Source organism: Pleurodeles waltl, chromosome 6 (genome assembly GCF_031143425.1).
Source record: "Pleurodeles waltl isolate 20211129_DDA chromosome 6, aPleWal1.hap1.20221129, whole genome shotgun sequence".
NCBI classification, from domain to species: Eukaryota; Metazoa; Chordata; class Amphibia; order Caudata; family Salamandridae; genus Pleurodeles; species Pleurodeles waltl.
The window spans coordinates 379,349,070-379,372,029 of NC_090445.1; the positions used below are offsets into that span (position 1 = coordinate 379,349,070).

The following is a 22,960-nucleotide window of genomic DNA, read 5'->3' on the forward strand; positions in this document are numbered from 1 at the left end:
AAACTTATTAATTATTAGCATCACTTTCCCTGACAGTAAGGAGCCTATCCCTACCCTTACCAGTGAAAGCCACAAGATAGCAGCCCACTGCCTTTGAGGGACCAACTGTATCATACAAGCCCCCTCAAGTGCAGCAAACCACTTGTTACTGTCATCCCCCTCCTTGTAAGGGGGGGGACTATCTTCTGCAGGTTTCTGGAATCTTGTTCTCTTACAGGATTACTATCAAAAACACTGCTGCTCCCACCATGGGGAACTAACACCAACCTCTGCCTTTCCCTCTCTGCATCTAGAGATTCCCTGTCTCAGGCCAACTGTTGCTGTCTTGGCTTCAGTCTGGCCTCTTCCAACCTCAGCTTTCTCAGTTCCCTTTCCATAGTGTTATCCTCAGGGTGGGAGGCTTGGGAATTCTGAGACACAGAAGAAATGTGGGAATTGGCAGAATGGGACCTGTCTCTAACTGGCTAGACTCTAGTAACCTTGCCTTTTGGAGTGAAAGGTGCCCTACTAGTGTGTGACCCCACTACCAGTGTCACTAGATGGCCTGTTAGCTGACCGGTCCTTGGAAGAACCCTCCCCAGCATCCTCAAGGGACTCCTCTGAGTCTTGCTGGGTACCCCACTCCTCTACCTCCTGATCCTGGGATGGGCCAGACTGGTTCTGGTCACTTTCTAGGAGAAGGCTAAGGAGAAGATCTTTGGTAGCGTTCTTACCAAATCTTTCTATGCAGAGACCCCTCAAACTTTTAAAGTTTAAACTACCATAGGTTGCCTGGACAACTGTGGGTGTAAGTTCTACCGCAGACATGATTGTTAGAAAGTGTTTAGGACAGAGAGAAAAAAGTTTAGAAACTTTTAGAGAAAAGAGAAAGACTTTTTCAAACGTTTCAAAACATTTGAAAACTTTTTAGAAACTTTTTAGGAAGTTTATAGAAAGAAGGTTAAACTGTTTAGGTTAACTGTGTATATTTTTAAGTATTTGGTATATGTTTTTTTAATGAAAAGCACCAATGACAAAGTGGTAAAGCAGTTACAAGTACTTATCCTACCACTGTACCACCAATGTAGGAGGCTGGCCTGGCTTATAGTGGGTACCTGATGGTACTTACACCTTGTGCAAGTTCCATGTATCCCTTTGTTAGTAGATTAGTAGTGTTCTAGCAGCTTAGGCTGCTAGAGGTAGCTATAGCAGAGCAGCTTAGGCTGAACTGGGAGACATGCAAAGCTCCTACTATACCACTTATATCATATAGGTACTATATCATAAGAATCACAATACTCTCAGAGTTGCTAAAAATAAAGGTACTTTATTTTTGTGACAATGTGCCAAAAGTATCTCAGAGGATATACTCCCTTAGGAGGTAAGTAAAATACACAAAATATACACACAAACCAAAATTAGGTAAGTAAACAGTTAGAAAAGTAGTGCAAACACTGTAGAATACAATAGGATGCAATAGGCCTAGGGGCAACACACACCATATACTAAGAAAGTGGAATGCCAACCCCTTAGGATCCCCAGGCCTAGTGTAGTGTGTAGAGGGTCGCTGGGAGTGTAAGAAAACACTAACGGTGTCCAAGATACCGCAACCCAAGATCCTGAAAAGTAGGAGTAAAGTTACCCTACTTCCCCAGAAACACACTAAAGTCGTGATAGGAGATTCTGCAAAGACAACTACTGACTGCAAAGCACTGAAGACTGATTCCTGGACCTGAGGACCTGCAAAGGAAGGGGACCAAGTCAAGAGTCCCGAAAGTGTCCAGGGGGGTGAAGGAGCCCATTAAACCCTAGATGAAGGTGCAAAATGGCTGCCTCTGGGTGGAAGAAGCTGAAGATTCTGCAACAATGAAAGATGCCAGGAACTTCTCCTTTGCATAGAAGATGTCCCACGGCGTCCTGGAGAATGCAGAGTTGTTTCCACGCAGAAAGACCACAAACAATCCTTGGTAGCTGCAAAGGTCACAGTTGAAGAAAATGGGTGCTGCCCGGGCCCAGGAAGGTCCAGGAGGTCGCCCCTTAGAGGAGGAGACCGAGGGGGCGCTCAGCAACACAGAGAGCCCATGCAGAAACAGGCAGCACCTACAGACGCACTTGAACACGGGTTCAAGAAAACTGAGCACGGCGGTTGTCTCAACACTACAAAGGAGGGTCCCACGAAGCCGGTGGTCAACTTAGTGAGTTGAGCAATGCAGGACGGAGTGCTGGGGACCTGGGCTGTGCTGTGCACGAAGAAATCCTTGCAAAAGTGCACAGAAGACCTAGCAACTGCAGTTCACGCAGTACACAGGATTACTGTTTGGTGTGGAGAGGCAAGGACTTACCTCCACCAAATTTGGACAGATGGACCCCTGGACTGTCGGGGTCACTCGGATCCAGCTCCTGTGTTCCAGGGACCACGCTTGTCACAATGAGAGGGGACCCAGAGGACCGGTGAAGCAGGGGGAAGATTCCTTCGACCCATGGGAGATTTCTTCTTGGCTTCCAGTGCAGGGTGAAGGCAGACATCCCCCAGACCATGCACCACCAGGAAGTAGTCGAGAAAGCCAGCAGGATTAGGTGCTACAGTGTCGCTGGTAGTCTTCTTGCTACTTTGTTGCGATTTTGCAGGCGTCCTGGAGCAGTCAGCGGTCGATCCTTGGCAGAAGTCGAAGAGGGAGATGCAGAGGAACTCTGGTGAGCTCTTGCATTCGTTATCTGATGAGAAACGCACAGGAGAGACCCTAAATAACCCTCAGAGGAGGATTGGCCACCTAGCCAGGTAAGCACCTATCAGGAGGGGTCTTTGACGTCACCTGCTGGCACTGGCCACTCAGTGGCCTCCATTGTGATCGCACACCTCTGCATTCAAGATGGCAGAGGTCTGGGACACACTGGAGGAGCTCTGGGCACCACCCCTGGGGTGGTGATGGACAGGAGAGTGGGCACTCCCCTTTCCTTTGTCCAGTTTTGCGCCAGAGCAGGGGAGGGGGATCCCTGAACCGGTGTAGACTGGTTTATGCAAGGAGAGCACCATCTGTGCCCTTCAAAGCATTCCCAGAGGCCAGGAGAGGCTACTCCTCTCAGGCCCTTAACACCTATTTCCAAAGGGAGAGGGCGTAACACCCTCTCACAGAGGAAATCCTTTGTTCTGCCTTCCTGGGACTGGGCTGCCCAGACCCCAGGAGGCCAGAAGCCTGTCTGTAGATTGGCAGCAGCGGTAGCTGCAGTGAAAACCCCAGAGAGCTAGTTTGGCAGTACCCGGGGTCCATGCAGATTTGGCATGGGGGGACAATTCCACGATCATAGACATGTTACATGGCCATATTCGGAGTTACCATTGTGAAGCTACATATAGGTATTGACCTATATGTAGTGCACACGTGTAATGGTGTCCCCGCACTCACAAAGTCCAGGGAAATTACCCTGAACTATGTGGGGGCACCTTGGCTAGTGCCAGGGTGCCCTCACCCTTAGTAACTTTGCACCTAACCTTTACCAAGTGAGGGTTAGACATATAGGTGACTTATAAGTTACTTAAGTGCAGTGTAAAATGGCTGTGAAATAACGTGGACGTTATTTCACTCTGGCTGCAATGGCAGTCCTGTGTAAGAATGGTCTGAGCTCCCTATGGGTGGCAAAAGAAATGCTGCAGCACATAGGGATCTCCTGGAACCCCAATACCCTGGGTACCTCAGTACCATATACTAGGGAATTGTAAGGGTGTTCCAGTGTGCCAATCAGAATTGGTAAAAATGGTCACTAGCCTGCAGTGACAATTTTAAAGACAGATAGAGCATAAGCATTGAGGTTCTGGTTAGCAGAGTCTCAGTGACACAGTTAGGCCACAAACTATGAGCACTGGGGTCGTGGTTAGCAGGATCCCAGTGAGACAGGTAAAAAAACAAACTGACACACAAGTAAAAATGGGGGTAACATGCCAGGGAAGATGGTACTTTCTTACACGTGCCTCTAGAAATAATACCAGAGTGCCCACAATGATATCTAGGGGGACAACCACAAAAGTGCTCAGAGTTCCCAAAAGAAGAAAGAGGGGGAGAGAAGCTTTAAACAAGGAGTTCTGAAAAGGCCTCCAAGATAATTCCCAAAAGAGAAGTGGTGGGCCACAGTCTGATCCTAAGAAGAAGGGTGTTAGAAATTGGCTCTCTAGTTGGCAGTCGGTTTGCACCCTGTCCAAGTAGGGACCCTTATTCTATTCAGGATAAGAGAGATTCCTGCTCAGATAACCCCTTCTCACCCCCTTGGTAGCTTGGCATGAGCAGTCAGGCTTATCTCCGAACCAATGTGCAAAGCATTTGCACACAACACACAGTAACACAGCGAAAACACTACAAAAGGACACCACACCAGTTTTAGAAAAATAGTCAATATTTATCTATATAAAACAAGACCAAAACGATATACATACAGTAATAAAGATATACATTTTGACAGATTTAACTTAAAAATACAGTTCCTTGAAGTCTATAGCTCCACCTGGGACTATCACGGTGCCGTGATCAACAAAACCAACAGTTCAGGCCGGCCGCGACATCGGGGCCAGCTACGGTGTTGGGAAGACCCGCAATAGTACCTTGTAATTGCAAGGCCTTGTGATCCTCGCAGTGAGCTCCAGAGAGCAGTGTCACTGGCATCGCGGTGCCGGTTCCGGAATTGGTGCGGTAGTCGTCTGGCCCTTGAAGTCACACACGTTGCAGATTGAACTCCGGGCTGATGAAGTGAGGTGCGCCGGCGTCACTGGCGTCAGGGCTGCACTGCAAAGCGGGGCGATGCAGCGTGTGGTGCCCACATGTCACGGTGCAGGCAGCAGCTTGGTGACGGCATCCAGCGGCATCGGTGAGACCAGGGCTGTGGTGTGAAGCGGAGCAATGCTACATGCGGTGTCCACAGGTCACGGTGCAGGGAGCGGCAGCGTCGTTGCTGAAGCGCTGTCGTTGATAGGCCCAAGCCGGTGGTGCAGGATGGTGCTTCGTGACCCTCACAAGCGGTGTCCATAGGCCACAGTGCAGGCAGGGATGCCTGGTGACAACACTGGAGTCAATGGCCCTGGCGTTGGTGTACCGGGGCTGCGGTGCAGAATGGGACAGTGCTTCGTGCTTCTCACGAGCAGTGTACACAGGCCACGGTGCAGGCAGCAGCATCGATGTCAGCAAAAGTGGCGTTGTCAGGATACCCAGTCTACGGTGTGAGCAGGCGATACCGGAGTGCGGGCCCACAGGTCGCGGTGCGAGCGGCTCGGTGAAGTGTCTGATGACGGCGTTGGTGAGACCTGGGTTGCGGTACAAAGTGGGACATCAGCAGGTCATGGTGCAGTCCAGCGGCATCGTTGGCGGCGTCGCAGTGGTGTTTCATCTATAACAGCACAAAACACACAGGCCCTCATTATGACCTTGGCGGGCGGCTATAGTACTTCTAAAAGTCTGGGGTTTTAGGTCTTCTACTTATACCCCTTTCTGCCTTTAAAGTTGGCAAACTTCAAAGCAAAGTGTCAAGTGTTTGCAAGATCCTTCCTTGTCCAGGCCAGGCCCCAGACACACACCAGGGACTCGGAGACTTCATTTTGTGAGGGCAGGTACAGTCCTTTCAGGTGTGACTGACCACTCATCACCTCCCTTCCAGCACACATGGCTCATCAGGATATGCAGGCTACATCCCAGCTCCCTTTGTGTCACTGTCTAAAGAGAGGTGCAAACAGCTTAACTTCCACATGCCCCAGACAGGGAATCCATAAACAAGCAGAGTCACAGAATGGTTTCAGCATGAAAATACCTACTTTCTAAAAGTGGCATTTTCAATCACACCATCTAAAAACCAACTTCACTAAAATATGTATTTTTTTAATTGTGAGTTCAGAGATCCTAAACTCCACATTTCTATCTGCTCCCAAAGGGAATCTGCACTTTAATAATATTTAAAGGCAGCCCCCATGTTAACCTATGAGAGAGATGTGCCTTGCACAGTGAAAAATGAATTTGGCAGTATTTCACTGTAAGGACATATCAAACACATTAGCATATGTCCTACCTTAAACATACACTGCACCCTGCCCCTGGGGCTGCCTAGGGCCTACCTTAGGGGTGCCTTATATGTAGTAAAAGGGAAGGTTTAGGCCTGGTAAGTGGGTACACTTGCCAAGTCGAATTGGCAGTTTACAACTGCGCGCACAGACACTGCAGTGGCAGCTCTGAGCCATGGTTACAGGGCTACTAATGTGGGTGGCACAAGCAGTGCTGCAGGCCCACTAGTAGTATTTGATTTACAGGCCGTGGGCACTTCTAGTGCACTTTACTAGGGACTAACCAGTAAATCAAATATGCGAATCATGGATAAACCAATCACCAGTACAATTTCTATAGGGAGCACTAGTACTTTAACACTGATTAGCAGTCAATAAACCAGCAACAAAGATTCCAGTACACCATTAAAACAGCAGGTGAGAAGGCAAAAAGACGGGAGGCACGCCAAAAAGCTGCCAGGTCTAACAAAGGGGTTCTTTGATCACAAAACAGGAAGTTTTGTACCCCAGTTTACTGAGCGCTAGATATACGGGCACTCTAAGGGTGACTCTAAATGTCCCAAGAGGGCACAGCCCCCCACCGGTTGGCATGCACCTGGGTTGGTGAGTGTAGCACTCGGGAAGGAGGTAGTCTGATTTAGCCTGGGAGCTAGTTCGAGTTAGCTTGGGGGGGATAGACAGAGCTGACCATAGTTTCACTGGGGGATAGAGAAATGGTGCCAAAAGCCTACATGCCTGCAAATTATAGACAGTGGGTCACCGTTAATGAGTGGAGGTTCTGGGTGACACACAAGCAGCATGACAGCTGTCAAGTGTCAGCTGGTGTCTGCAGAGCAGGTTCTACCAAATACATTACACCAAGTCATAGTCGCCAACAATCGTCAGAGCCATCTTCCAGTGGTTATGGTTCCCTTTTAGTGCGAGAGGGGGTATAAGGTTCTCGGAAAGTTGCTACAAGCCCTGCCTGTTGATTGTCTGTCAGGCAACAACCTGGAGCACCCGGCCTGGAAAGAGGTAGAACTCAGGTCTCACTAGGAGATGATGGGATTGCCTGATAGGTCCATGGCTGCCCAGGAAGGGAGTCAAGGGCATAGGAAGCCTGGAACAATGGCCCAGACAGCTGCCCAGGAGAGGGGTAAGAGGCATGGTAAACTGGTCCCTGAAGTTCCAGCGGTGGAGGTTGATAGGGTTCCTGAAGAGGAGGCCCTGAGCTGACCCGGGAGGACACGATGGAGGAATTCTGTCAAGCGCAGAGAGAGTGTCTCGCTGTTGAGAGCTTGAAGCGAGAGGCCTCGGCCCAGGCAGCAGGTGAAGCCTCTGGGCCTCACCTAATCTACTGTGAGAATGTTCACCTTTATAGCAAGCCTAAGACTCCTGGTAGTAGGGCAGGCTGTGTGTTGTTGGTCCCTCAGTGTTACAGGGCCTTCCTCCTGGGTTTGGTTCATGACATCCCCATGGCAGGGCATATGGGGCAAGACAAGACCTTTGTCATGATTGTGTCCCACTTTTGTTAACTCAGAATGAAGCCCATCTCAGATGCATACTGTAGGTCCTATCCACCCTGCCAGGCCATTGGGAGGTCATGGAAAAAAACCAAAGCTCCCCTGACCCCACTACCTATCGTTCGCACCCCCTTTGAAAGGGTGGACATCAACATCATTGGACCCATGGACCCCAAGACCGCCTTAGGCAACAGGTTTGTCCTGGTCTTGATGGACTACGCCATCTAATATTCAGAGGCAATCTCATTGTGGTCAGTGACTGCACCAGTGGTGGCTAGAGCGCCGATTGGGATCTTTACCCATGTGGGGTTCCCAAAGAAGGTAGTGTCTGACAGAGGCACCAAGTTCATGTTCACATACATGAAGTCGATGTGTGATAAGTGTGGTGTAGCTAATAAGTCAACACACCCTATCACCCCAAAACCAATGGTCTTGTGGAGATATTCAACAAGACCTTGAAGGGCTTGATTATGGGCCTTCCTCAGCCCATGAGGTGTATGTGGGACTTCTTTTGCCATGCCTTCTCTTCGCCTACAGGGCCACAGAAAGGAGTAGGATTCTGTCCCTTTGACCTCCTCTTTGACCATCCTTCTAGAGGAACTTTGAACCTTGTTAAGGAGGGGTGCGAGAAAGCTCCCAAGAAACCGACCAGGAAGTAGTCACCTTAATGCTGCCCCCCCACGCAACCAGATGCATTGCTACAGGGGAAAAAAAGGCAAGACATAATCTTGAGGTAAGCCAAAAAGGAATTGTGCTTTGGAATAACAAGAAGGCCACTCTAATGGAGTTCAATCTGGCCAAAAAGTATGGGTCATGGAATCAGTGGAGACACAGACTTTCCAGGATCACTGGACTGGCCCTTATGAGATCAAGGAGCACAAGGGGAAACCATCTACTTGTTTCTGCAAACCTGTAGAGCTCCCCCTAAGAGTACTCCATATAAACACACTCAGGCCTCACTTCAACACTTGTGACAGATGAGGGACTGGAAGAGATGAGTGAGCCTCTCCCTGACCACCTTTCTGCACAAGAACACGATGGGTCAGTGGAGGGTGTCTACCACCCTAACCCCAGAACAGTGGGGTGACTGTTATCTGTTGCTGGGACAGTTTGCCCCCTTGTTTTCACTCCCCACTGGACTTGCACATCTGTGCGCCCATGATATTGATACAGGAGACACCCCCCCTTTAAAGAACAACATTTACAAGTTGGCAGACTGGGTGAAAGACTGCATCAAATAGGATGTCTCTAAGATGCTGGCCTTAGGAGTGATTGAGCCCTCTAATTGTTCCTGGACCAAACCTTGCGGTGCTGGTACTGAAGGCTGCCACACCAGAACTCCAGCTCCACGTGGACTACAAAGGACATAACTCAGTCACTAGTACTGATGCACACCCCACCCCTCGAACTGATGAACTCATTGCTAGGCACTGCCAAATTCCTAAGTACCTTTGATTTGACATTAGGGAACTGGCAGATCATCTTGACTGAGTGACCTAAAGAAAGGTCAGCATTTTCAACCCCAGAGGGCCACTTCTAGTTTTGGCTGATGGCCTTTGGATTGAAAAATGCCACTGCTACCTTCCAAAGGTTATTTAACAGGGTGCTGGCTGGTATCAAGGCCTTTTGTGCCGCCTACCTAGATTACATCCCTGTCTGTAATCCCAGCTTGGAGGAACACCTGCACCACCTCAGATAGTGTTTCAGGCCCTGCAACTAGCAACCTGACCTTCAAATCCAGCAAGTGCCAAATTGGACAGGGTTCTGTGGTGTGTTTGGGACAACTAGTAGGTGTAGGCAAGGTGCTGCTTCTCCAGGCCAAGGTTGAGACCATTGTGGCCTTTGGCAACTGTAGGAGGCTGGCCTGGCTTGTAGTGGGTACTAGAGGTTCTTACACCTTGTGCCAGGTCCAGTTATCCCTTATTAGTGTAGAAGAGGTGTTTCTAGTAGCTTAGGCTGATAGAAGGTAGCTATGACAAAGCACCTTAGGCTGAACTAGGAGACATGTAAAGCTCCTACTATACCACTGGTGTCAAATGCACAATATCATAAGAAACACAATACACAGATATACTAAAAATTAAGTACTTTATTTTTATGACAATATGCCAAAAGTATCTCAGTGAGTACCCTCAGTATGAGGATGAGAAATATACTCAAGATATATGTACACAAACCAAAATTATGCAAGTAATAGCAAAATGAAGTAATTCAAGCAATGTAAGGTTACAGTAGATTGCAATAGGAGCACATAGGTCGTGATAGGGGGATTCTGCAGGAAGAACAAACACCAGCAATGCAACAACAGTGGATTTCCGGACCGGAGTACCTGTAAGACAAGGGGGCCAAGTCCAAGAGTCGTGACAGTGTTGAGAGTGGGCAGGAGCCCAGGAAATGCCAGCGGAGGGTGCAAGGAAGCTACCACCGGGTGGAAGAAGCTTGGTGCTCTGCAAGAATGAAGAGGACTAGGAACTTCCCCTTTGGAGGATGGATGTCCCACATCGTGAAGAAGCTTGCAGAGGTGTTCCCATGCAGAAAGACCACAAACAAGCCTTGCTAGCTGCAAGGGTCGCGGTTAGGGTTTTTGGATGCTGCTGTGGCCAGCAAGTCAGGGAGCCCTCACAGAAGCAGGCAGCACCCGCAGAAGTACCTGAACAGGCACTTAGAAGAAAAGTGAACCGGAGTCCACCCGAAGTCAGAAAAGGGAGTCCCACGACGCCAGAGGACAACTCAGAAGGTTGTGCACTGCAGGCTAGGGTGTCTGGGACCCAAGCTTGGCTGTGCACAAAGGAAATCCTGGAAGAGTGCACAGGAGCCGGAGCAGCTGCAAATCACGCGGTACCCAGCAATGTAGTCTAGCGTGGGGAGGCAAGGACTTATCTCCACCAAACTTGGACTGAAGAGTCACTGGACTGTGGGAGTAACTTGGACAGAGTTGCTGTGTTTCAGGGACCACGCTCGTGCTGAGAGGGGACCCAGAGGACCAGTGATGCAGTCTTTTGTTGCCTGCGGTTGCAGGGGGAAGATTCCATCAACCCACGGGAGATTTCTTCAGAGCTCCTGGTGCAGAGAGGAGGCAGGCTACCCCCGGAGCATGCACCACCAGGAAACAGGCGAGAAAGCCAGCAGGATGAAGCGATACAAGGTTGCAGTAGTCGTCTTTGCTACTTTGTTGCGGTTTTGCAAGTGTCCTGAGCAGTCAGCGGTCGATCCTTTAGCAGAAGGTAAAGAGGGAGATGCAGAGGCCGCTGCAGCTCCTCCAGGTTCCTGAGTTCCTGAGACCCACCTCACAGTAAGTACCCCCCACCTCCCAGCCCCTCCCCCTGCCCCGCGCTACTCACCCTCTCTCCTGCTTCTTTTCTTCTTTTCTTCTTCTCTGTTCTTCCTCCTCGCTCCTTGCCTGTAATCTTCTTCTGTACTCTTCTTCTCCCCATCTTCTCTCTTCTTCTGTGTGCTTCTCTGCCTCTCCCATCGCCTCTCTTCTTCTTCATCTTCTTCTGAGGTCTTCTGCCTGTCTTCTGCCTTCTGTTCTTCGTATCTTCATCTGTGATCTTCTGCTCTTCTGTGAACTTCTGCTCTTCTGAGTTCTTCTGGACTCCTGTTCTTCTGGTCTTCTGTTCTTCTGGTCTTCTGTTCTTCCGGTCTTCTGTTCTTCCGGTCTTCTGTTCTTCTGTTCTTCCGGTCTTCTGTTCTTCCGGTCTTCTGTTCTTCCGTCTTCTGTTCTTCTGTCTTCTATCTTCTGTCTTCGGCTCCTCTGCCCCCTCCGTCCTCTTCTCCCCGCGCCTGCCCTCCTGCTCCTGCCTCATCCCCCTCCCTCACTCGCCTCCCCCTCTCTATCACCCCTATCTAACCCATTCGCTATCTACCTCCCTCTCTCCTCCTATCCACTTATCTCTCTATCTCACTATCTAACTCCCTCACTCTCCACCTCCTCCTATCTACCTATCTCTCTATCGATTTCTCTATCTATCCATTTTCTCTATCTATTTCTCTATCTCTCCCCCCTTCCCGCCACCCCCTCTATTACCTATTCTTCCTATCCTCTCACTCTACCTCTCACCCACACCCACCTCTACAACCCCCCCTCCCCTATCTTCACAACCCTACTCCTATCTCTCTTCCTAATCTCCCAAACCTCCTAACACTCTCCCCCCTCCACCCTTAAACCCCCCTCCCCCAGCTCTTCTCACTCTACCTGCCCCCCCCCTCCCTCGCGCTTTCCCGCCGTGACCTCCTGCACGCCCCCACCCCCCCAGCTCCCATTCGCCCCCAGCTGACCCCTCCTACCTCATATGGCGGCCGCTGCGCGACAGTGGTAGCGACCCTTGACCCAAGGGTAGGTCGCTCCCCCTGCCGCTGCAGCTCCTCCAGGTTCCTGAGTTCCTGAGACCCACCTCACAATTTTTTTAGCGCCTTGAGACCCGCACGGTTGAGTAGCGCCCTTTATAAATGTTAATGATTTGATTTGATTTGATTTGCATTCGTTATCTGGTGAGATCTCCAATGTAGAGACCCTAAACAGCCAGAAAAGCAGGTTTGGCTACCTAGGAAGGAGGATTGGCTACCAAGAGAGGTAAGAGCCTATCAGAAGGAGCCTCTGACGTCACCTGCTGGCACTGGCCACTCAGAGCAGTCCAGTGTGCCACAAACACCTCTGTTTCCAAGATGGCAGAGGTCTGGGACACACTGGAGGAGCTCTGGGCACCTCCCCTGGGAGGTGCAGGTCAGGGGAGTGGTCACTCCCCTTTCCTTTGTCCAGTTTCACGCCAGAGCAGGGCTGGGGGATCCCTGAACCAGTGTAGACTGGCTTATGCAGACATGGGCACCATCTGTGCCCATCAAAGCATTTCCAGAGGCTGGGGGAAGCTACTTCTCCCCAGCCTTTACACCTATTTCCAAAGGGAGAGGGTGTTACACCCTCTCTCAGAGGAAGTCCTTTGTTCTGCCTTCCTGGGCCAGGGCTGCCTGGACCCCAGGAGGGCAGAAACCTGTCTGAGGGGTTGGCAGCAGCAGCAGCTGCAGTGGAGACCCCGGAAAGGCAGTTTGGCAGTACCCGGGTTCTGTGCTAGAGACCCAGGGGATCATGGAATTGGCATTGGGATGACAATGTATAGTGCACGCGTGAAATGGTGTCCCGCACTCAAAGTCCGGGGAATTTGCCCTGAACAATGTGGGGGCACCTTGGCTAGTGCCAGGGTGCCCACACACTAAGTAACTTTGCACCCAACCTTCACCAGGCGAAGGTTAGACATATAGGTGACTTATAAGTTACTTAAGTGCAGTGGTAAATGGCTGAGAAATAACGTGGATGTTATTTCCCTCAGGCTGCACTGGCAGGCCTGTGTAAGAATTGTCAGATCTCCCTATGGGTGGCAAAAGAAATGCTGCAGCCCATAGGGATCTCCTGGAACCCCAATACCCTGGGTACCTCAGTACCATATACTAGGGAATTATAAGGGTGTTCCAGTATGCCAATGTGAATTGGTGAAATTGGTCACTAGCCTGTTAGTGACAATTTGGAAAGCAGAGAGAGCATAACCACTGAGGTTCTGGTTAGCAGAGCCTCAGTGAGGCAGTTAGTCATCACACAGAGAACACATACAGGGCACACTTATAAGCACTGGGGCCCTGCCTGGCAGGGTCCCAGTAACACATAGACTAAAACAACATATATACAGTGAAATATGGGGGTAACATGCTAGGCAAGATGGTACTTTCCTACAACTGTTGCAAGGCCTATGCCTCCCACAGCTTAACATTGGGATCGGATTACCATTAAACACCTTTTAAGTGGAAACAGCCTTTACGTTTATTTTACAATTGGGACAAAATAGAAATTTGGCGTTTTGTGTTTCTGGACCCAAAATTTAAAATAATAACTTATGGTAAAGTCTGATTTTAAAAAGTCTAAACATGCCACTTTTAGAAAGTTGTTATTTTCTTATTTTAACCATTCTGTTCCTCTTCCTGACTCTGAATACACTTCTAGGATGGGTGAGACCTGGGCTTTATGCATTCCCTCTAGACAGCCACACGCAAAGAGAGCTGGGGCATGACATTTACATCCTGATGGCCTGTTACGAGGTTGATGGGCCTTCCTGGGCCAGTAGGAGGGAGTAGCGGACACACTTGAATAGGGCTCTGCCTCTCCCCACATAGACCTACATAACCCCCTGCAGAGTGTCTGGAGCCGGGGAAGGAAGGGCAGGGACCTTGTCCACCTCAAACTCCTTGAAGTCTCCACTGCTACAAAGAATCAACTAAGAATCAACTAAGTATAAGTACTGGACCCCAAACCTCACCAAATCAGTACATTCTGGATCTGAGGACAGTCTGCCTGGAAAGACTGATGAGCTGCCACAAGGGACTGCCACTCTGCTGAACTTCTTTACTGTGTTTGCCTGTCTTGCCTGGGAGTGAGAAGGACTGGACTTATCTCTCTACATCCTCTAAACAACTAAATGACTCAAGGGGTTTTCTGGCTTGCCTCCTGTTCTGAAGTCTCAGGGCCATCAAAGACTTCCTACAACTCTGCTTCAGCTCCTGGGCCATGACCACTGTGAGTCTTGTCCTGCCAAGAGGTGCCACTCAAGTCCTAGGCCCTGAAAAGGGACTCTGGAGATGTTTTTCTGCAAAAATCGATGCTGTTGTGACGATCAGAACCACTGCATCCCTCCTCAACGCTGACGCATCAACACTTCTGCCGAGATCGAGGTATCGCTTTCACAACTGTCCAGCTTCATATCGACATATCCCCATCAGCTTCGATGCTTCCTCTTCACAACACCGGCTGTGTAGTTCAACAATGCTGCATCACCTTCAGCACAAAGGGTTTGATGCCGCACTCTAAGGATATCGCTCCGACGACAGTGCGGCTCAACGCCTCGCCTCCTTGACTTTGACTCAATCCTCCATCCAAGGTACTTTTCAGTGGGCCCTGCGTGATCCCTGTAGCCAACCTGCCCACCATCGCAGGCAGCCTGAACTTTGGATTTACCCAGGTCTAGCACAACTTCAAGCAACCTTTTAAGTGATAGTGGCTTCTAAGCAGTACATTTCAGTTTATTCTTTTTTTTTTAATCTAAAATTCTACTCATTAGATTTGTTTTTATCTTAATGTACTCATAAAAATATTCTGTTTTTCTAAACTGTTGTGGAGTCTTTTTGTTGTGCTTTCACCGTGTTACTGTGGTTTCAGTTTTGCCCAAATAGTTACCACATTGCCTCTGAAGTTAAGCCTGACTGCTCTGTGCCAAGCTATGAGAAAAAGGCCTCTTTTTGTAATGGTTAGCCCTCTACTTTTTGCTTGGTATGTGATGTAGCCTCAAAGTTGTTAGTGCCCAGGGCCCCTGCTGACCACGTTCCCAGGGCCAGATCTCTTTCCCTAAAACTGTTGTGATTTATTGGTAACACCTTTAGCTGCCAGTAAACATCCCTAATAAAGGGTACCTAGGTACCTGAGGCATGGTGTACAAAGGGTAGGCTCCCGAGGGCAGCATCACAGATTATGCAATCCTCTAGGGCCATGCATCCACAAGCACCCTGCACTGCCATTGCAGGCTGGGTATTCTGATGCAATCCTAAAAGAAAAACTTGACATGGCACACTGCCTGTGTGCCTGTCCACTACTCACTGCATGCACTATAGGTAAGTCACCCCTCTGGCAGGCCTTCCAGCCCTAAGGCAGGGTGCACTATATGGTATGTGTGGGCATAGATGCATGAGCAATATGCTCCTACTGTGTCCATGCCAAATCTGGTACATATTAAGTGAACAGTGTAGCCATTTTAATGCATGTGATGGACACTAGTCAGTACGAGTTTCACAGCTACATAACGGCTACCCTGACGCTTTAAATAATCCCCATTTACATTTTATTTTTTTAAACTGTCATGTTGGTATGGCGCTCCAGCACCCCAGTGGTCACTTGAGAGGGTATGGTGCTGTCGAAGTCACATAATTTAACCATGGCACTGCACAGAGGGCGAGGGAATGCAGCCACCATTTTCCTCTGTTCAGAGTTTTGGAGGAGTGCACCAGAACGTGTGCACCCACACTGCAGAAGTGTGCGGAGTATGGGGAAGCCGAGGTGGGTTGTGGGTGAGAGAAAGTGAGGGAATGTAGCCGAATAATGAGGACTGTGTATACAGGTTTTAAGACTGCCAATGGCCACCCATCTTACTGCAGCATGCCAGGGGTCGAAGTTTTTTTTATCATGTGCCAATATCTGTCCCAAATACGTTAGGACCAAATCTCAGAAGTCTTTGCTGTCTTGGTTCCGTAAGTTATCTGAAGCAAGCTTCCCATAATCTTTGCATGACAGCCTGCTACACTGGCCCAAGCCTCTTCAGGACCAGAAGGTTGTTGGGAGGTAAAGGGCCTTTCACCCTGTGCAGACTGCTTTACTCCTGCTCAAGTGGAAATGACTGCTTCACCTTACCTGGGCAGTAGGGATTGAACTTGTATATATTGAAACGTAGTCAGGTGGCTCGGTGTCTATATTAATTTTGTGTGTGTCTCGTGCATCCTTTTGTACCTCACCGAATGTAAATAATAATACTTTCTTTGATTTCTTATTTCAGCCATGACCCAAACTAACCTTGCGACTGGTAAATCCCGCCGGGTTCAACGAACAACAGATGCGTAAAAGCGGAGCAGAGCCAAAGACTCCTGCCATGCTATGAAGCCAAGAGTTCACTGAATGAAATCTATCCACAGCACTTTCATTGCTGTTGCATGTTTACACGCTATTCGGCATGGTGGCGCATTCTGTACTTCTTCTGTACCCCACTGCCAAAGGTTTCCCCAGACTCATCTTGCCACTCTGACATTGATTTGAAGGCTAAAGCAGATGCTGTATAAAGGCGACTTGCAATCACCTCGTAAATGTTCTACAGCCTAATGCAAGAAAAATGCCAAAACACTTCCTGCCTGCCAACAAGTTACCTCATGCACTCCATGCCAACTTCAGTAACACAGAGGCCATACGGCCCAGCCTATCCATACCACTCTTCTAAACCTATCCCAGAACGGCGGCCATGCGTGCCGCGTAATGACGACCATAGCTCTACAAGGCATGCAGTTCCCCGACCATCAGCATCTCAGCAGTGGCAAATCAGCACCTCTACTGCCAGGTGATCTCTGCATGACACCCATAGCACGTTTATACTGGCCTCGGTGGCAACCGCCACGATATTATTGCAAAACCTCGTGAACAGTGCCCAGCACATTAAACCTACTGTCCTCCATAACAGCAGGATGGCTCAGCCAGTTTACTCCTTTTTCCGTTTGTGAATGTATTTACTGAGACTCCAGACCAGACAATCAGTGTGCTTGGATGCGGGTGAGGTGAATGGTTTCCTAATCAGTGATTGGTAACGAAATCCCGGTGCTTTCTTGCATCTTCTGTGTACTATTGGACCCTCATATAGTATGCTGTGGACCCTCGAACAGTATGCCGCGGATACCTACAGAGGGCTTTTCCTGGCTGCTTTTAAGTTCCCTTTCCCCCCTAGGTGAAGAGGTGTACGCACTGGTTGTCTACATTTCCTTTGAGGCACCTAAACAATGGGATCTATTCAGTGTAAGAGGGGTGTCTATCTGCGTGCAGTTCCCTGGTGTTTCTTTTCAGAGTTTAAACTGCCATTGTCTTCTTAAATGTAAGGGTTTTCCTCTGGGTTTGAGATTACTGCCAAATACTTCTTAATTTACCAGAAGAGAAGTAATCGAATTCTTTATGTATGTTGCGAATAATAGTGCTCCAAATCGCTGTACCTATGCGAATGGAAACTGCCTTATTGAGAAGTTTGAATTGTTATATGAGCAACACACATGCTGATAATGTTCCTATGCCTGCATCATGGGAAGTATTGCAGAGAAGTTATCACGCTCCTGGCATGCCCCACATGCGTTTTCCAATAGCGTACAGAACTGCGTGTTAACAGTTGCACTATAATGAGTATTGTTTATGCTTCCTGTTTACAAAGAGATTTTAAAAAGCTCGAGCATGAATGCCCTTAATTATACTGATATGTCAGCCTGTTTGTATTCCTCTAGCACCATTGTTTTCTAGAATTACGGGACAAATAAACTCTTATAAGATCTTGTCTCTGAATGAAATCAGTAATGTGCATTGGGTATGTCCTGTCCACCTTTCCTCAGACTGACTTCAGCAAGACAGTAGGGCATAGATTGCAGAGCAAAAGTTAGACGTTTGGAGAGTGAGCTGCGTGCCTTACTGTGCACCTGCTGGCTCCCACGTTTCAGTCTTTTCCTCGTACTCATTTGTACGTGGGCTAACCTCATGCTGCTTGAAACTTCTGCAGATTACCCATATGTTCTGCTCTACTCTTTGCTAATTCTCTTGCTGAACAGATTCAAGTGGTACTGTTTATGTTAAAGGTCCTTCTCCGAAGTGAATGGACACATTTTGTGTTTACAGTGCCTCTGGCCAAGAGTTTCTGCTGTGATTGTATGATTTGTGACACTCCTACAGGGTGCTCTAAAGTAGCTTCATTGGTAGCCATCAATTATTCGAGTTGACACTGTAGTATATTATTGAGTACCTGTGTTCTGAAAGTACTGGTCCTTTAATCTTCCGAACGCCTGGAATCTGCAGTCAACAATGTTGTAAAGATCATGAGTGCCATTTGCCCCTACCTTGATGTTTTCTTGTAATCTGAAGTCACCCGAGTAACAACCATAATGCTCTATTACCTAAATAGGTAAGTGCTAATTCCTGAGTGCATTAATACATATATCAAATAGTTGCTCAGTAACCATACAGTCATAGTATTATTGACATGCTATGCATTCAATAGGTCCACGAACTAAATGAATTTAAATAAACCACATTAACACTCTCCCCCTTTTACAACAAAGAATGTATTCCGATAACCTATAATTCAGATAGGTAAATGCTGAACTTTGTAATAATTGGAGGGTTGCTTTATAGGTGAAAAAAGTGCAGAAGTGCCTGTGCAGTTATATAAGTGCGAAGGTGCCAAAGTAGTATACACAATGAATAGACTTTGCAGAGTTAGGGGGTCATTCTAACCCTGGCGGTCGGCGACCGCCAGGGCTATAATGACGGAAGCACCGCCAACAGGCTGGCGGTGCTTCCTGGGCTATTCTGTCAGAAAAGGGGAACCGGCGGTTTCCTGCCGGTTTTCCCCTGGCCCAGGCAATCCTCCATGGGGATTCCGACCCCCTTCCCGCCAGCCTGTTCCTGGCGGTATTTACCGCCAGGAACAGGATTGCGGGAACAGGTGTCGTGGGGCAGTGCAGGGGCCCCCTAACAGGGCCCCACCATGATTTTCACTGTCTGCTATGCAGACAGTGAAAATCGCGACGGGTGCCACTGCACCCGTCGCACCCCTGCAACTCCGCCGGCTCCATTCGGAGCCGGCTTCCTCATTGCAGGGTCTTTCCCGCTGGGCCGGCGGGCGGCCTTTTGACCACCTTAGTCTTGTGTACAAGGTTTGTTGAGCCTGTCCAGTGCGTCTTAAATGCTGATTCTGTAGAAGGCAATGGAATGTTATGTTCGGTGGCATGTGTAGCTGCAGATACACATGCTTTGCACAGTCCGCCGCCTGGTATTGGGTCGGAGTGTTACAAGTTGTTTTTCTTCGAAGAAGTCTTTTCGAGTCACGAGACCGAGGGACTCCTCCTCCTTTGTTTCCATTGCGCATGGGTGTCGACTCCATCTTAGATTGTTTTTTTTCCGCCATCGGGTTCGGACGTGTTCCTTTTCGCTCTGTGTTTCGGGTCGGAAAGATAGTCAGAATCAACGGAAAATTTGTCGGTATTGTTTCGCTCGGTATCGAGTTAGATTAGAGTCGACACCGAATCCAGAAGAGCTCCGGTAGCCCTTCGGGGTAATTTCGATCCCCCGTCGGGGCCTGGTCGGCCCGACCGCGTGCAACATCGAGACTGATGGAACGGACCCCGTTCCGATTCTGTCCTAAATGCCACAGTAAATACCCCTATACAGACCAACATTTGGTCTGTAGCTTGTGCCTGTCACCCGAGCACAAAGAAGAGACGTGTGAGGCCTGTCGAGCGTTTCGGTCGAGAAAAACGCTCCGAGACCGAAGAGCCAGAAGGTTACAGATGGCGTCCACGCTGACAGGACAACGAAGGTTCGAGGAAGAGGGAGAAGAAGAAGCATTCTCCATCCACGAATCTGACTCCGAAGAATTCGACGTCGAGGAAACCGTGAGTAAGACGTCGAAACAAACATCACAGGGAAAAACAGACAAAGCCCAGGGGACGCCACTGCCAACAGGCCATGGCTCAACCCATAAAGTAGGTGACCGTCCATCTGCACTGAAGAAGGGCGAGACGGTGCCGAGATCGTCCGACTCAGGTTGAGACACAGGCACGCAGCAATCTCGAGACTGAGAAAATGCCGCAGAAAAGGGTCGACACCGAGATAGCGGCACCGAAGCTGCTCGGCACAGAGACAGTGGCACCGAAGCTGCTCGGCACAGAGATAGCGGCACCGAAGATGGTCGACACCGAGAGGGTGCGACACCGAAAAAGAGAAAAATCTCGTCGGAGCCGAAAATAACAAAAGGCACGGTTTCGGTGCCAAAACGCCCTGCAACCGAACCGAAAGCCAGTTCCTATTCAGAGGAACAATCACTGTCCTCCCAACTACAAAAACACCGATTTGAGGAGGAACTAAAAGAAACAGACGTAGATCACACGCAAAAGCGGATCTTTATTCAAAGTGGGACAGGGAAGATCAGCACACTTCCCCCAATCAGAAGGAAAAGAAAACTAGAGTTCCAAAGCCAAGACAAGACACCACAAGCAAAAGTGGTAAAGAAGGTAACTCCACCACCTTCTCCACCACCGACAACTCATATATCACCGGCACAGACTCCGCCACAAACACCAACTCATACCACCATGAGCCAAGATGATCAGGACGCATGGGATCTCTATGACGCTCCAGTATCAGACAATAGCCCTGAATCGTACCCCACTAAGCCCTCACCGCCTGAGGACAGTACGGCATATGCACAGGTGGTAGCTAGGGCAGCAGAGTTTCATAATGTATCGCTGCACTCAGAGCCTATCGAGGATGACTTCCTCTTTAACACCCTGTCATCCACCCATAGCAATTATCAAAGCCTTCCTATGCTCCCGGGGATGCTAAGGCACGCTAAACAAATTTTTAAGGAGCCAGTGAAAAGCAGAGCAATAACTCCAAGGGTGGAGAAGAAATACAAGGCACCGCCCACAGACCCTGCTTTTATTACATCACAACTGACACCAGATTCAGTTGTCGTAGGAGCAGCTCGTAAAAGAGCCAACTCACACACATCAGGCGACGCACCACCTCCTGACAAGGAGAGCCGCAAGTTTGATGCAGCGGGGAAAAGGGTTGCAGCACAAGCTGCAAATCAATGGCGCATCGCCAACTCGCAGGCACTCCTAGCGCGATATGACAGAGCCCATTGGGACGAGATGCAGCATCTCATCGAGCACCTCCCCAAAGAATTCCAGAAACGGGCAAAACAAGTGGTTGAAGAGGGACAGAACATTTCCAACAACCAAATCCGTTCTTCTATGGATGCAGCAGATACAGCTGCAAGAACAATAAATACTGCTGTAACAATAAGGAGGCACGCATGGCTGCGCACATCCGGCTTCAAACCCGAGATACAACAGGCAGTGCTTAATATGCCGTTCAATGAACAACAATTGTTTGGCCCAGAAGTGGACACTGCAATTGAAAAATTAAAGAAGGACACTGATACAGCTAAAGCCATGGGCGCACTCTATTCCCCGCAGGGCAGAGGCACATTTGGCATATTTCGTAAAATCACTTTCAGAGGAGGGTTTTGAGGTCAAGCCACACAAGCCAGCACCTGACAAACAACACCGCCTACCTACCAGGGACAATACCAAAGGGGAGGCTTTCAAGGCCAATACAAAGGGGGCCTCTATGACGCTCCAGTATCAGACAATAGCCCTGAATCGTACCCCACTAAGCCCTCACCGCCTGAGGACAGTACGGCATATGCACAGGTGGTAGCTAGGGCAGCAGAGTTTCATAATGTATCGCTGCACTCAGAGCCTATCGAGGATGACTTCCTCTTTAACACCCTGTCATCCACCCATAGCAATTATCAAAGCCTTCCTATGCTCCCGGGGATGCTAAGGCACGCTAAACAAATTTTTAAGGAGCCAGTGAAAAGCAGAGCAATAACTCCAAGGGTGGAGAAGAAATACAAGGCACCGCCCACAGAACCTGCTTTTATTACATCACAACTGACACCAGATTCAGTTGTCGTAGGAGCAGCTCGTAAAAGAGCCAACTCACACACATCAGGCGACGCACCACCTCCTGACAAGGAGAGCCGCAAGTTTGATGCAGCGGGGAAAAGGGTTGCAGCACAAGCTGCAAATCAATGGCGCATCGCCAACTCGCAGGCACTCCTAGCGCGATATGACAGAGCCCATTGGGACGAGATGCAGCATCTCATCGAGCACCTCCCCAAAGAATTCCAGAAACGGGCAAAACAAGTGGTTGAAGAGGGACAGAACATTTCCAACAACCAAATCCGTTCTTCTATGGATGCAGCAGATACAGCTGCAAGAACAATAAATACTGCTGTAACAATAAGGAGGCACGCATGGCTGCGCACATCCGGCTTCAAACCCGAGATACAACAGGCAGTGCTTAATATGCCGTTCAATGAACAACAATTGTTTGGCCCAGAAGTGGACACTGCAATTGAAAAATTAAAGAAGGACACTGATACAGCTAAAGCCATGGGCGCACTCTATTCCCCGCAGGGCAGAGGCACATTTGGCATATTTCGTAAAACCACTTTCAGAGGAGGGTTTTGAGGTCAAGCCACACAAGCCAGCACCTGACAAACAACACCGCCTACCTACCAGGGACAATACCAAAGGGGAGGCTTTCAAGGCCAATACAAAGGGGGCCAATTCCCAAGAAACCGGGGAAAATTTCAAGGTCCAAAAACCCCTCAAAACAAGCAGTGACTCACAGGTCACTCAACCCCTTCACACAACACCAGTCGGGGGAAGACTAAGCCAGTTCTACAAATCCTGGAAGGAAATAACAACAGACATTTGGGTCTTAGCAATTATCCAACATGGTTATTGCATAGAATTTCTCAAACTCCCTCCAAACGTCCCACCGAAAACACACAATATGTCAAAACAGCATATAGACCTTCTAGGACTAGAAGTTCAGGCATTACTGCAAAAAGACGCAATAGAATTAGTACCAGGTCCACAAAAGAATACAGGAGTTTACTCACTGTACTTTCTAATACCCAAAAAAGACAAAACTCTAAGACCAATATTAGACCTCAGAACACTAAACACCTACATCAAATCAGACCACTTTCACATGGTGACATTACAAGACGTAATCCCACTGCTGAAACAGCAAGACTACATG

The 22,960-nt window shown here is 48.9% G+C and overlaps 1 protein-coding gene across 1 annotated transcript in view; it reads left to right on the forward strand.

Moving 5' to 3' along the window:
- Nucleotides 1–17,634, forward strand: part of LOC138299768 (protein mono-ADP-ribosyltransferase PARP12-like) — a 248,316-nt gene extending 230,682 nt beyond the window's left edge. Inside the window, exon 10 of the mRNA XM_069238308.1 lies at nt 16,098–17,634. Within this exon, the coding sequence (XP_069094409.1) occupies nt 16,098–16,162 (65 nt within the window). The 3' untranslated portion in view covers nt 16,163–17,634. The remainder of the gene's footprint in view (nt 1–16,097) is intronic.
- The last annotated feature ends 5,326 nt before the right edge of the window (nt 17,635–22,960 follow it).